Source organism: Staurois parvus, unplaced genomic scaffold (assembly GCF_062004578.1).
Source record: "Staurois parvus isolate SC_StPar_1 unplaced genomic scaffold, SC_StPar_1.0 ptg000540l, whole genome shotgun sequence".
NCBI classification, from domain to species: domain Eukaryota; kingdom Metazoa; phylum Chordata; class Amphibia; order Anura; family Ranidae; genus Staurois; species Staurois parvus.
The window spans coordinates 612830-626807 of record NW_028318336.1 but is presented as its reverse complement, the minus strand read 5'-3'; the positions used below and the strand labels follow the sequence as shown (position 1 = coordinate 626807).

The window sequence follows — 13978 nt, the reverse complement described above, 5'->3', positions numbered from 1 at the left end:
ATTATTATTATACAGGATTTATATATTATTATTATACAGGATTTATATATTATTATTATTATTATACAGGATTTATATATTATTATTATACAGGATTTATATATATTATTATTATACGGGATTTATATATATTATTATTATACAGGATTTATATATATATTATTATACAGGATTTATATATTATTATTATTATACAGGATTTATATATTATTATTATTATACAGGATTTATATATTATTATTATTATTATACAGGATTTATATATTATTATTATACAGGATTTATATATTATTATACAGGATTTATATATTATTATTATACAGGATTTATATGGCGCCAACAGTTTGCTCAGCGCTTTACAATATAACGGGAGACAATACAGCAACAATACAGTTCAATACAAGAGGGATAGGAGGGCCCTGATCCTGGGAGCTTACAATCTAGGAGGGAGGGGCATTGATTGCGTGTTCTGAAGAGGAGTGTTTGGGCTGAAAGTGCGTTTGGCGTGCAAATATTAAATCTATATGCATTTGCCTGTTAATACAGAATAAATGTGTATTCTGGCCAATAGAATGTAAAAACTCAAACACAAAAAACGCTGCTTTAAAACCAGATGTCGACCGTCTCCAGTAGATCTACTGCTACAGGGCGGCCGCTCTGTGCAGAATCACGGGTATGTGTGTATATATATATATATATATATATAGTATATACGTGATTCTGCATTTCCAGGTAGGGGGTGCATGCACGTGCGCCCGCACAGCTGCACTGTGATGTGTCACTGCATATGCCAATCACCTGGTCCTGGCCAGTGAATGATGGCCGGCACCCACCGAGTCTTACAGAACACAGCTCTGTGAGTGTAAACAACACAGAGCTGTGTTCAGGCACAGGGGATCTAGTTTTTTTTTCCATTCCCTGCTAACCAAGGAATGAAAACTCGATCCCCAGTAAAATCAGCACACAGTACACACCGCCGCCGGCGTCCTGACAACCAATGACATCATCATTCAAAAACTGAGGGAGAGGAGAAACATTGGAATACTAGTCCGTACCAGTGTGCAAAAGTGTATTTGCTTTGGAAGAATAAATCACCCCCAATGTTGGGTGTCCTACATGTGTGGATTTTGCTGCGTTTAGAATAGTTTTTTCACATTTTAGAATGGGGTGCCCTTTTAAAATTATGGAGTCTAGGCACCCCATTTTAGAATGGGGTGCCTCAAGACTGTCCATGAGTTTAAAGGGTGCCTCGGAACTGTCCATAATTTTAAAGGGTGCCTTGACTGGAAAAAGGTTAAGAAACACCAGGGGAGTCCCTAGGGTTGGTGTCACCCAGTGCGATAACACTTGATGACATCCCCCTCCGACGATCCCCACAGAATGGATCGGATCTGCGGATTGAGCATAATGGATCAGACTCCGATCCATTATGCCCAATCCACAGATCTGATCCATCCTGCGGGGATCGTCGGTATGCAACCTATACCGGGTGACACCGGACCCGCTCCACGAAAAGGTAAGTTGTAAAGCAAGCCGACGATCCCCGCAGGATGGATCGGATCTGCGGACTCAGATCCATTATGCTCTATCCGCAGATTCGATCCATCCTGCGGGGATCGTCGGCTTGCTTTACAACTTACCTTTTCGTGGAGCGGATCTGGTGTCACCCCGTGCGGTAGGTGTCACCCATGCGGCGCGCACCCCACACTGTCCTAGGAAATACATATGTTGCTTATTGTTACATTTTGGTGCTTCGTAAACCTGTACAAGTTTTGTGCCGTTCGATGTTCGCTTCCTAAAGAATGCTTCCTTTCTCTTGCGGTTTCTAACAGACTAAACCTGCGCCGCCATTTGGTGGTTGATTTATTGGCGGTCTTAGAGGTTTACTTTTTATTATTTCCAGTGTCTTCCGCCAGAAACAACAAAAGTATTGAGTGGAAGGAGAGGAAGCCGGACTACAGAAGTATATCGTACAGGAGATGAACACGCGGGCCAACGCCAGCGGTTACCCAGAAAACGAACAGAATGTTTCCCTAGACGGCAACGCGCAGCGCCGGCAGGCGAGAGGTCTGTAAAACGTCAATATGGAACAAATTAAGGGGAAAAAAATCTAATAATGGCCGGGCTGCTATTGTTCAACAAGGAACACAAGCCGGAGAGGGGATCATTGGAAAACTATGGGACCTATGTAGAAGAAGAGGATTTAAAGCTGCTGAACTTTTGACAAGTTGAAATACACATAAAGGAGTTCATTTGCTTTCAAAAGCCTAGTATTTCTGTCCAGTGGCATCCCTAGGCAGGTGTACGGGGGTGCACGCCACACCGGGTGACACCTATCAAACGGGGTGATACCGGACCTGCTCCACGAAAAGGTACGTTTTAAAGCAAGCCGCCGATCCCCGCAGGATGGATGGGATCTGCGGATTGGGCATAATGGATCGGAGTCCGATCCATTATGCTCCCCAATCCGCAGATCTGATCCATCCTGCGGGGATCATCAGCTTGCAACCTATACGGGGTTAACTGATCTCTCCTCGAGCTCCATGAAAAAGGTAAGTTTCAAAGCAAGCCGACGATCCCCGCAGGTTGGATCGGATCTGCAGATTGAGCATAATGGATCGGAGTCCAATTCATTATGCTCCCCACTCCACAGATCTGATCCATCCTGCGAGGATCATCGGCTTGCAACCTATACGGGGTTAACTGATCTCTCCACGAGTTCCACAAAAAGGTAAGTTTTAAAGCAAGCCAACGATCCGCGCAGGATGGATGGGATCTGCGGATTGGGCATAATGAATCGGAGTCAGATCCATTATGCTCCCCAATCTGCAGACCCGATCCATCCTGTGGGGATCATCGGCTTGCTTTAAAACTTACCTTTTCATGGAGAGATCAGTTAACCCCGTATAGGTTGCAAGCTGACGATCCCCGCAGGATGGATCGGATCTGCGGATTGAGCATAATAGATCGGAGTCTGATCCATCATGCTCCCCAATCCGCAGATTGATCCATCCTGCGGTAATCGTCGGCTTGCAACCTATATGGGGTTAACTGATCTCTCCATGAAAAGGTAAGTTTTAAAGCAAGCCAACGATCCCCGCAGGATGGATGGGATCTGCGGATTGAGCATAACGGATCAGAGTCCGATTCATTATGATCCCCAATCTGCAGATCCGATCCATCCTGTGGGGATCGTCGGCTCGCTTTAAAACTTACCTTTTCATGGAGAGATCAGTTAACCCCCGTATAGGTTGCAAGATGACGATCCGCGCAGGATGGATCGGATCTGCGGATTGGGGAGGATAATGGATCGGACTCTGATCCATTATGCTCAGTCCGCAGATCTGATCCATCCTACGGAGCTTGTCAGAGGGGTGACACCAAGTGTTATCGAGTGACACCAACCCTAGGGATGTAATCCCTATAACAGTCAATCACAGTGATCACATGATTGGGGAAGCCCATGCACCACCCCATAAAGAAACAATGATGATCCAGTTTTACAATCAAGGGCCAGGGTTGGGAAGAAGGAATCAAAACCCAAGTTTAGCCAAAACATGGATTTTATTTTTTAGAGTTTTTATTGCTATATGTCAACCCAACTGAAGAGATTCCACCTCACTTCCTGTTCCTATAACAGAAGGACAAATAAATTAAAGGGGCTGTTGTCATGGGGAAAGGAAAATACAAACAGTAGCATTCAAAGAGGTTCTAAACCCTTCTCTATTTTCCTGGACAAAAAGCGGAAAATTGGATCAAACACTTACCGTAATTTTCCTTTCCTGGTGCCAATCCATGGCAGCATGTATGCTTTCATGTTGACGCCAGGAAATGTATTTTGTTGCAATATGAGTCCCCTTTGGAGAAATTTCCCACCACTTCCTTTTCTGACAAGTGAGAGTGGTTCTCCCGAATCGGGTGAAAGGCAAAAACCTGAGAGAAGGTCAAACGCTTCCTCAAACTGCCCAGAACAAAAAAGCTTTGTCTGGAGTTGGGCTTCAAACCAAGCATGTATTCCACCTCTACTATTGAGGTGATCACTACCATCTGTCTTAGCCAAGTCTGTGAGGTCCAACCATTAACGCACTATTTTACGATCCACTTGCGATCATTTTAGGGAATAGTAAATGGAAACCAGCCCTAAATGGAGCTCCAATTTCTTTGGAATTTACTGACAGCGTGGAACTGGTAATCGTTAGAGAGAAAAACGTCACAGGGAGAGGAAAATACAAACAGTAGCATTAACCTCAAAGAGGTTCTTCTCTATTTTCCTGGACAAAAAGCAGAAAATTGGATCAAACACTTACTGTAATTTTCCTTTCCTAGCGCCAATCCATGGCATCATACTACCACATGTATGCTTTCATGTTGACGCCAGGAAAAGTCTTTTGTTGCAGTATGCGTCCCCTTTGGAGAAATTTCCCACCACTTCCTTTTCTGACAAGTGAGAGTAATTCTCCCTGATAGGGAGAAAGGCAAAAACCAGAGAGAAGGTCAAATGCTTCCTCAAACTGCCCAGAACAAAAAAGCTTTGTCTGGAGTTGGGCTTCAAACCAAGCATGTATTCCACCTCTACTATTGAGGTGATCACTACCATCTGTCTTAGCCACGTCTGTGAGGTCCAACCATTAACGCACTATTTTATGATCCACTTGCGATGATTTTAAGGAATTGTAAATGGAAACCAGCCCTAAATGGAGCTCCAATTTCTTTGGAATTTACTGACGGCGTGGAACTGGTAAACCTTAGAGAGATAAACGTTGGAGTCAGTTGAAGTAAATGGCCCATGTCTAAGGCAGAAAGTTCAAAAGAACAATGGGAAGCCTATTACACGGAGCACGTAGGGATGAAAGAATCTCCTTAGGTTAGAATTTTTGTTGATGAAGCCAGTTTGTGGGATACGATGATTTATGAGATGGTTAAGAATAAAGACTTTATTACAGCTGACAGCTCAAAAGATAATTGTGATATGATGGCAGGGCAAGTCAATGAAAAGAAGAGAGATCTTTTGATGAGGATAACCATTCATAGAGCTGAATCTAGCACTCCAGCCAAAACATTTCAGATGTGCCCACAGTTCAACTTGAAACTTGCAAGTGGATAAGTCAGAACAGCGAACCCTTTCCCTTGCTCTCCTTTCCTCTGTATGAGCCCCTTAGCCTTGTATACCAAGTCTCGATAAATATTGATATATACAGAACATGGGGACACTCCAGCATGGTCAGAATCTAAACAAGAAGAAGGCCTACACTCTGGAACTAAGGAAAGTAAACAGTTGTTGGGGGACGGGGGGTTAAGTATGGGGGTATATAAAAGTACAGCTGTACTTTAAGCAACATTATTGAGAATGTGAACTGAGACTGTTATGGCAGCAGGACTGAAAAGCCATAGTCTAGTGCAGCATTTCTCAACCAGGATTCCCCTGGAGGTTGCTAAGGGTTCCTTGAACAATATGTGCCTCTCAGGTAAGTTCCCACAGACACCATTGATCTTTTTAGCTCTCTGAAGGGGGTAAATCTTCCAAATGACCACAAGTGTAAGGAGCGTTCTTTCCACTGACCATCACACTAATGTTTCATGAGTTGTAGAAATAGTCATTTTTAGCAGAGGTTCCCTAACACCGGAAAGCTATTTCAAGGGTTCCTTTGTGTTCAAAAGGTTGTGAAAGTCAAAGTCTAGTGCAAGGGTCTCCACAATTTCGAAACAAAGAGCCCTTCAAACTTGGGGGGGGGGGAGACTGTGGTCAGTGGGAATAAAAAAATTTCGCCATTGGTGTCAGTGGGAGGAATCGTGCCCCATCATTGCTGCCAGTGGGAGAAATAGTACCCCATAAATGGTGTCAGTGGGAGAATTATTTCTCCATCTCTGGTGTCAGTGGGAGGAATAGTACCCTGTCTTTGCTGTCAGTAGAAGGAATAGTGTCCCATCATTGGTGTAAGTGGAAGGAGTAGTCCCCCAAGGGCCAGTTAAAGGCATGCAAAGGGCCACAGGCCCCAGTTTGGAGACCCCTGGTCTAGTGCAATATTTATCAAACTTTATAGCCCAGAGGAACCCCTAAAATAGTGTTCTCAGGGAACACTTACAACAACCAATTCATCAGGGCTCAATAGCAACAATGTCTTTTAAACTGGTGGTTAGAAGGAAGAAAACACCAGAATGCCACCCTATAGACAGCTAAAAAGATAATTGGTGTTATGCTGGTGGCTTTGCCAAGTGGAGTTGGTCCTGGAACTTTGCAGGCACCATCACATGGTAGGCCAATCAGCCACAGCTTAAGGAACCCCTAGCAAACTCTGGAAGAACCCTGAATGGGAATACGGCTGGTCTAGTGTCATGTTTCTAGAGTCTGCAAAGGATATATGTAGTCATAGAATGATTCCACCCCACTTGAATTCCCCTATAACCGACACGTTTAACAGTTTTAAGTGGTCCAACCCATTAAACTGTACTTAAAGTCAAAACATTTTTCTTTTGTCCAGCTCTGGGGTAACATATGATTAAAACCTTAAAAATGTTTTTTTTTTGCAATCTCTGTCCCATTGGGGGTTATCTCCTCCACCTCTTTTCATGTAGGCATAACAAGAAGCAAAATCTAGAAATCTTTCCAAATCCCCTCTTAGAAAGTTGCCACTGGAACGAGTGTCTCCATTGGACAATTTCCACTCCAACCTTCTTTTGATGACAGCTGAACATGTTTTGATTTTCCCACACTTTCAGTTTTGGTGACAATGGTCACTTTGACCAATATGAGAGGAGAAATCCAACTAATTGGGGCACTGACACCAATACAAAAATGTTATGGGTTCTAACCCCCCACCACTCTATGTAAAACCAAAAACAAATTTAGGGTTTAGATGAACTTTAATAATACAAAATGAATACGTTTGTAAACTGCAGTGGGTCTGCTGATATCGATGTGGCTTTCACAAAAAGGAAAAAAAGTCATCTCTGCCAAAAATGCATCAGTAAACGTATCCTCATTAATATCCCATTCCCACACAGGCAGTTCTTGCCACCTGCAGACTCAACACTCTATGATCCAGTATTGGTCCTCTTCCAGGTTAAATGACACCATCCAACCCCTTTACTGTAAGGATCTCATGGAAATACACCCCTGGGAATGCACATGTCCACAGTCTTTGATGGTCTCCTGTAGCATGTACATAGTCTTTTACCATCTCCCTCAGCATGTCTACAGACTTTGACCATCTCCTGTTGCACATACACAGTTTTTGTTCATCTTCCACTGCTTTTCCGCAGTCTCTGACCATTTTCTGTAGCATGTCTGCAATCTTTGACCATCTTCTGAAGCATGTCTGCAGTCTTCGACCATCTCCTGTAGCATGTCTGCAGTCTTCGACCATCTCCTGTAGCATGTCTGCAGTCTTCGACCATCTCCTGTAGCATGTCTGCAGTCTTCGACCATCTCCTGTAGCATGTCTGCAGTCTTTGACCTTCATCTGAAGCATGTCCACACAGTCTTCTACCATCTCCTGTAGCATGTCTGCAGTCTTCCACCATCTCCTATAGCATGTCCTCCGTCTTCGACCATCTCCTGTAGCATGTCCCCAGTCTTTGACCATCTCCTGTAGCATGTCTGCAGTCTTCCACCGTCTCCAGTAGCATTTCTGCAGTCTTCGGCCATGTCCTGTAGCATGTCTACAATCTTCCATCATCTCCTGTAGCATGTCTGCAGTCTTTGACAAGCTCCTGTAGCATGTCTGCAGTCTTCCATCATCTCCTATAGCATGTCCTCAGTCTTCGACCATCTCCTGTAGCATGTCTGCAGTCTTCGGCCATGTCCTGTAGCATGTCTGCAGTCTTCAACCATCTCCTGTAGCATGTCTGCAGTCTTCAACCATCTCCTGTAGCATGTCTGCAGTCTTCGGCCATGTCCTACAGCATGTCTACAGTCTTTGACAATCCTCTGTAGCATGTCTGCAGTCTTTGATAATCTCCTGAAACACGCTTGTCGTCTCCGACATCTACAATAGTCTGTCCAATCTTAAATTTTTTTCTAGCATTACACTGTACATCATGTGTTGCCCTTTTGGTGATATTAGGGGACACACTTGAGGCCCCATTGATCAAGTAAGTTGACCACCAACTGCTTTAAGGTATTATGGCACAGTAGACATTTTTCACTAGCTTTGACTGCCTATAATTTAGGTTTAGGAGCCTTGAATTTACAAGTGAAGCAATGCCTGGAACACTGGCCACCTCTTCTTGGTTGTTCCACGAGTACCTATTGCCTCATCATTGAAAGAAATAGCTTCTTAATCTGCTGAAGAGAATCAGTGTGGTGTAGACTGATGTTGACGCTGAGTTAATCTCTGTGGAGACAGCCAATTGCAAATTCCTTTCTTGCTGAGTCCTGAAATAAACTTCGTACCCCAGCCATATCGCATAAATATCCTAAGCGGGCGCATACGTACATTCTATACCACTGAATCACAGGTCAATATTTACTTTTTCAAACCACCGGCGGTCCTAACAAGGATGCCTGTTCCATAACACCAGATATTTCTGCGTATATTAAACTGATCGATGGATAAATACATTACATTTTAAGCCTTGACGCTTCCTCCGCTGCCAGGTCCGTCTCTTCCTCGCTCGCTCTGGATATTAGAAATCTCTGCTAGGAATCTTTTTTAGAATCAGATGGCCACACAGCATTTTCTTTTTTTTTTTTAATATTTCAAAAACTCTTAGTCCTTGAGGCCCAGAAGGCTTCCTTTATGTTTTGGGTAATTGTCAGTGATCTTCTTCTGGAGGCATTTTGGATTTGCCTGATGTGTTTGCCTGCTCCTCATCTTCATGATGCGATAAATGGTGAACGTCGCACAAGGGTGAAAAACAGTACCAGGTAAGTGTACATAAAATAGTCCAAAGTCCCTTGAAGTATATGACCGAAAATGTACACTGTGCTTGCGGCAGCTGACCTGAGAGTAGAAGCAATCTAGAAGTCATCTCCAAGGTAAGGCCGTTCCTAACCTCGGAAACCACTAAGCAACTTATTCACTCCCTGGTTATATCTCGCCTTGACTATTGTAACTCCCTCCTCATTGGCCGACCTCATCGCAGGCTATCCCCTCTTCAGTCTATCATGAATGCTGCTGCCAGACTCATCCATCTTACTAACTGTTCTGTATCAGCCACCCCTCTCTGCCAATCCCTCCACTGACCTCCACTCAGTGTCCTCCACCCCTCTCTGCCAATCCCTCCACTGACCTCCACTCAGTGTCCTCCACCCCTCTCTGCCAATCCCTCCACTGACCTCCACTCAGTGTCCTCCACCCCTCTCTGCCAATCCCTCCACTGACCTCCACTCAGTGTCCTCCACCCCTCTCTGCCAATCCCTCCACTGACCTCCACTCAGTGTCCTCCACCCTTCTCTGCCAATCCCTCCACTGACCTCCACTCAGTGTCCTCCACCCCTCTCTGCCAATCCCTCCACTGACCTCCACTCAGTGTCCTCCACCCTTCTCTGCCAATCCCTCCACTGACCTCCACTCAGTGTCCTCCACCCCTCTCTGCCGATCCCTCCACTGACCTCCACTCAGTGTCCTCCACCCCTCTCTGCCGATCCCTCCACTGACCTCCACTCAGTGTCCTCCACCCCTCTCTGCCAATCCCTCCACTGGCCTCCACTCAGTGTCCTCCACCCCTCTCTGCCAATCCCTCCACTGACTTCCCGTTACCCAACGGATAAAATTTAAAACATTAACAATAACATATAAACCATTTATAACTCTGCCCCAAATTACATCACCTATCTTGTCTCCAAATACCACCCAAACTGTACTCTCTGCTCCTTGCAAGATTTCCTTCTCTCTAGCTCCCTTGTCTCCTCCTCCCATACTCGTCTCCAGAACTTCTCCAGAGCTTCCCCCATCCTCTGGAACTCTCTACCCCAATTTATCAGACTATCGCCTACTCTGCTCACTTTTAGGCGATCTCTGAAAACCTCTCTCTTCAGGGAAGCCTATCCTGCCCTCAGCTAATACTGGAATCTTCTACTCTTCCTACCAGTCCATCCCCCACAGTTACTACCTTTTATACCACTAGCCCCTCCCTCCTAGATTGTAAGCTCCAAGGAGCTTCTATCCCTCTTGTATTGAATTGTATTGTTGCTGTTTGTTTCCCGTTATATTGTAAAGCGCTGAGCAAACTGTTGGCGCCATAAATCCTGTATAATATTAATAATCTCTGTGGATATCGGAATAGGGAAAGGAAAGGAGCGCCAACTAAGTGTAGTATTAGAACATTTTCATTTCTTTACATCACAATTGGCAACTCACATAATATGTAAAAAAAACTTGTTCTTCATATAAAGGCAACTGCTTCCATCTCTGTTTGAACACGCCCCGCTGTGGACACTCTGCAGCCATCGGCTCAATACCCTTGGATAATAACCCAGACAGCACCGGGCAAAGGAGACACCATGATGGGAAGGAAGAGGCATGGCCAGGGGCGGACTGACCAATTGGAAACTCGGGCACTGCCCGAGGGCCCGGGGGGCAGTAGGGGGCCCCATGAGATGCCCCTGGTACCTTTTTCATAGGCTTTTTTGAGTTTGGGCAAGGACACAGGGGCCCCATGATCCCCTATTGCCCGGGGGCCCCATGAGTTGTCAGTCCGCCCCTGGGCATGGCTACGCATTTCCGAGCATGCTCGCTTTTCTCTCAAGCCTGAGAAAGGTGCGCACATGCTCTGAAATATGTCGCTGCGCCTCTTCCGTCCCACTGTGACGTCACCTCTGCCCTGTTCTGACTGACTATCATTGTTGTATTGTCTCCCGTTATATTGTACAGCGCTGAGCAAACTGTTGGCGCCATATAAATCCCGTATAATAATAATAATAAAGCAGCCACATAAGGCTCGGTTTACACCTCTGCAGGTTGTGTTGGACCCGTTTCTGCATTGCGTTTTGTTTTTGACGCATTTTTTGAGGCTGTTTTTTTTTTCATTTTTTTTTTTTTGCTAGGCAGATTTAAAACACAAAACGCATCAAAAACTGAGCAAAAACGCAATACATGCTTTTCTGCAGCATTTCCATTGAAGTCTATAGAACCAAAAACACAACTTTTTGCGTTCAAAAACGTCCCCGACCCTTTCCAAAAAAAAAACCGCACCGGGCGAAAACGCACAGATGTGAAAATGTCCCATAGGAAAACAGACAAAAAGCACAATCCATTGGTGCGAACCTAACAGAAGCGATAATTTTGGAGCCACACAGGACCCATTCATCAAACACATGCCTCAAAAATAATAAAACAGGGTGCACTCATTTGTATTGCATTTGTAATTTTACAATAAATTTCTTTTATATCACGGTAATGCATAAGGAGAGTGCACCCTGTTTTATTATTTTTTTTGCCAGTGTAAAGATTCCCCGATCTACCAAGGGCGGCACCCCACTAGCCCACTTCCTCTGAGCCCAGGTTTGTTCTTAACCAAACCTGTAACTGGACAGTGAAAGAAGAAGTAGCTATCACATTACAGAAGCAACATTTCGGATTCATGCAGGGCCCCTTTATCAGGCAGGTGTTTCAACAAGTACCAAAAACCAGCACTTAAATCTTTATGCTGCAATTGCTCTGAGGAAGGGATTTCAACTCCTGAAATGCGTTAGCACTTTTCACCCCATTTTGGTTTGTGAGTATGCATTTGTAATTTAACAATAAATTTATTTTATATCACGGTAATGCACGAGGAGAGTGCGCCCTGTTTTATTCTTTTTTGCCAGTGTCAAGATTCCCCGATCTACCAAGGGCGGCACCCCAGCGAGTGCTAGATTCCGTGCATTCTGTTCAGCGCGAAGATTTGAGCGCTGTTTTTTGGTACTTGTTGAAACACATGCCTGATGAAGGAACCCTGCGTGAATCCGAAACGTTGCTTCTGTAATGTGATCGCTACTACTTCTTTCACTGTCCAGTCACAGGCTGGTTCAGAACAAACCTGGGCTAAAAAGGAAGTGGGCTACAAAGTGCGGGCCATCAGACTGAGGACATCTAATGGCAGAAAAAAGTAGTGCAGGGGAAACCTCTGGATTGAAGCAGACTATTGCAGGAAAAACTGACTTATCTTTTCATGAGCTGTTCATTTTTATTTTGTTATTTTTGGCTGCTTTTGAGGCCTTCTCTGGTTGGGCGCTGATTGTTCTGGACCCGGTGGTGGCGACAAGGGACCGCAGGTAAGTGTTTGGGGGACAGGTAGGTACTGGGACATTTTTGAGCTCAATGCACATTATGGAGTTATTACAATATCTATAATCGGTCATCCCTGGGCGTGGCGCCCCCTATTTACCTTATGGCAGTAGTGTACGGCCGACACAATCTGGCGGAAGAATCGGCGCGCTTCACTCTCGGGGATCTGGTGCTTGTTATTAATGAAGTCGTAGAGCTCCCCGTTGCTGGCGTACTCCATGACGATGATGATTTTCTCTGAGCTCTCAAACACTGCAGAATGGATGGGAAAAAAAAAAGGAGGCAGGTATAACATCGAGTATCGGAAGGATGGAAGAGGAAAAAAAACACGTTAGATTGTAAGGGTTATGCAGGCCATACATGGTTCGAAATCTGAAAGATTTTTCGTCCAAAAATCGAAACATCGTTCGTTCTGTAATACAACGGTGCCACCAATGGTTTCGAAAATCGGTCGTTTTCTACGAATTTTCCAGCATCCCCCATAAACGAAATGGAGAGGAACCACGAAAATCGGCCGATGCCATTGCCCCACTAACAGACCAAAAGTCGGCTGATTATTCTTAGGTCCGATTTTCGTACGAAAATTGTTCAGAATTCGAACTATGTATGGCCTGCATTAGTCTGCAGAAGATTGAAAGACGATGCATGCTGTTTCGCTACACTCCTTTCCCCCTTGTGTCTGAAAAGTGATCTGAGTGTATTGCTTTTCAGAGGACGGTGAAGGCAGGTTTCCATTTTTTTTTTTTTCGCCTTTTTATTTTGGGCTGTTTTGCACTGTGGGACCACCCTGCAACTGTGATCCATTCGCTTGGCTTGCCATTGAGGTACAGCTACACATACCCATATAGGAGGGACTGACAGGCGGCGCTGCCTGTCAGACTCAGAATGTGACGTTAAAACTGCTGCATGGCATGGCGGCCAATGACCGCGTGTAAAAAACGCAAAACGTGGAAAAAACACTCCTGCAAAAGTTCAAAAACGCACTGCAAAATGGACAAAAAGCACAATACATTGGTGCGAACCAGGCCTAACAGAAGTGATATTTCGGAGCCACGCAGGACCCATTCATCACACACATGCCTGATAAAGGGGCCCTGCGTGAATCCGAAACATTGCTTCTGTAATTATGATGTGATCGCTACTTCTTCTTTCACTGTCCAGTCACAGGCTGGTGGAGGGGGGGATAGTTCAGGACAGACCTGGGCTCAGAGAAAGTGGGTTGAAAGACGTGGGCCATCAGACTGAGGACATCTAATGGCAGAAAAAAGCAGTGCAGGGGAAACCTCTGTATTGAAGCAGACTATTGCAGGGAAAACTGATTTGTCGCTTTATCTTTTCATGAGCTATTCATTTTTTTTGTTATTTTTGACTGCAGTTCTGTTTTGAGGTCTTCTCTGGTTGAACGCAGATTGTTCTGGACCCGGTGGTGGTGACAAACCACGGGGCCCCATACAGCCAACCTTTCGCCACATCCTTACTGCGCTATAGCTGAATGAGGGCTACAGCGTGGTTGTCCAGTTCTGGGAGGGCGTCATATGACGTACTCCCAGAACGCGCCATCCCCGTGCATCCCCCCCCCCCCTGTGGCGTGCACCCGGAGATCTCCATGATCAGTACTCTGCAGTGCTGCCCAGCAGTGTCACCCACCAGTGCCTATCTGTGCCTAGCAATGCCACCCATCAGTGCCTATCTGTGCCTAGCAGTGCCACCCATCAGTGCCCAGCAGTTCCGCCTGTCAGTGCCCATCAGTGCTGTCAGTCAGTGCCGCC

The 13978-nt window shown here is 45.2% G+C and overlaps 2 protein-coding genes across 2 annotated transcripts in view; one reads left to right on the top strand and one right to left on the bottom strand.

Moving 5' to 3' along the window:
* LOC149451417 (uncharacterized) overlaps nt 1-13978 on the top strand; it is a 502187-nt gene that overhangs the window by 450158 nt on the left and 38051 nt on the right. The window lies entirely within an intron of this gene.
* The window catches only part of LOC149451418 (NUAK family SNF1-like kinase 1), a 63032-nt gene that overhangs the window by 12384 nt on the left and 36670 nt on the right, over nt 1-13978 (bottom strand). The window contains exon 3 of the mRNA XM_089690700.1: nt 12310-12461. Within this exon, the coding sequence (XP_089546826.1) occupies nt 12310-12461 (152 nt within the window). The remainder of the gene's footprint in view (nt 1-12309; nt 12462-13978) is intronic.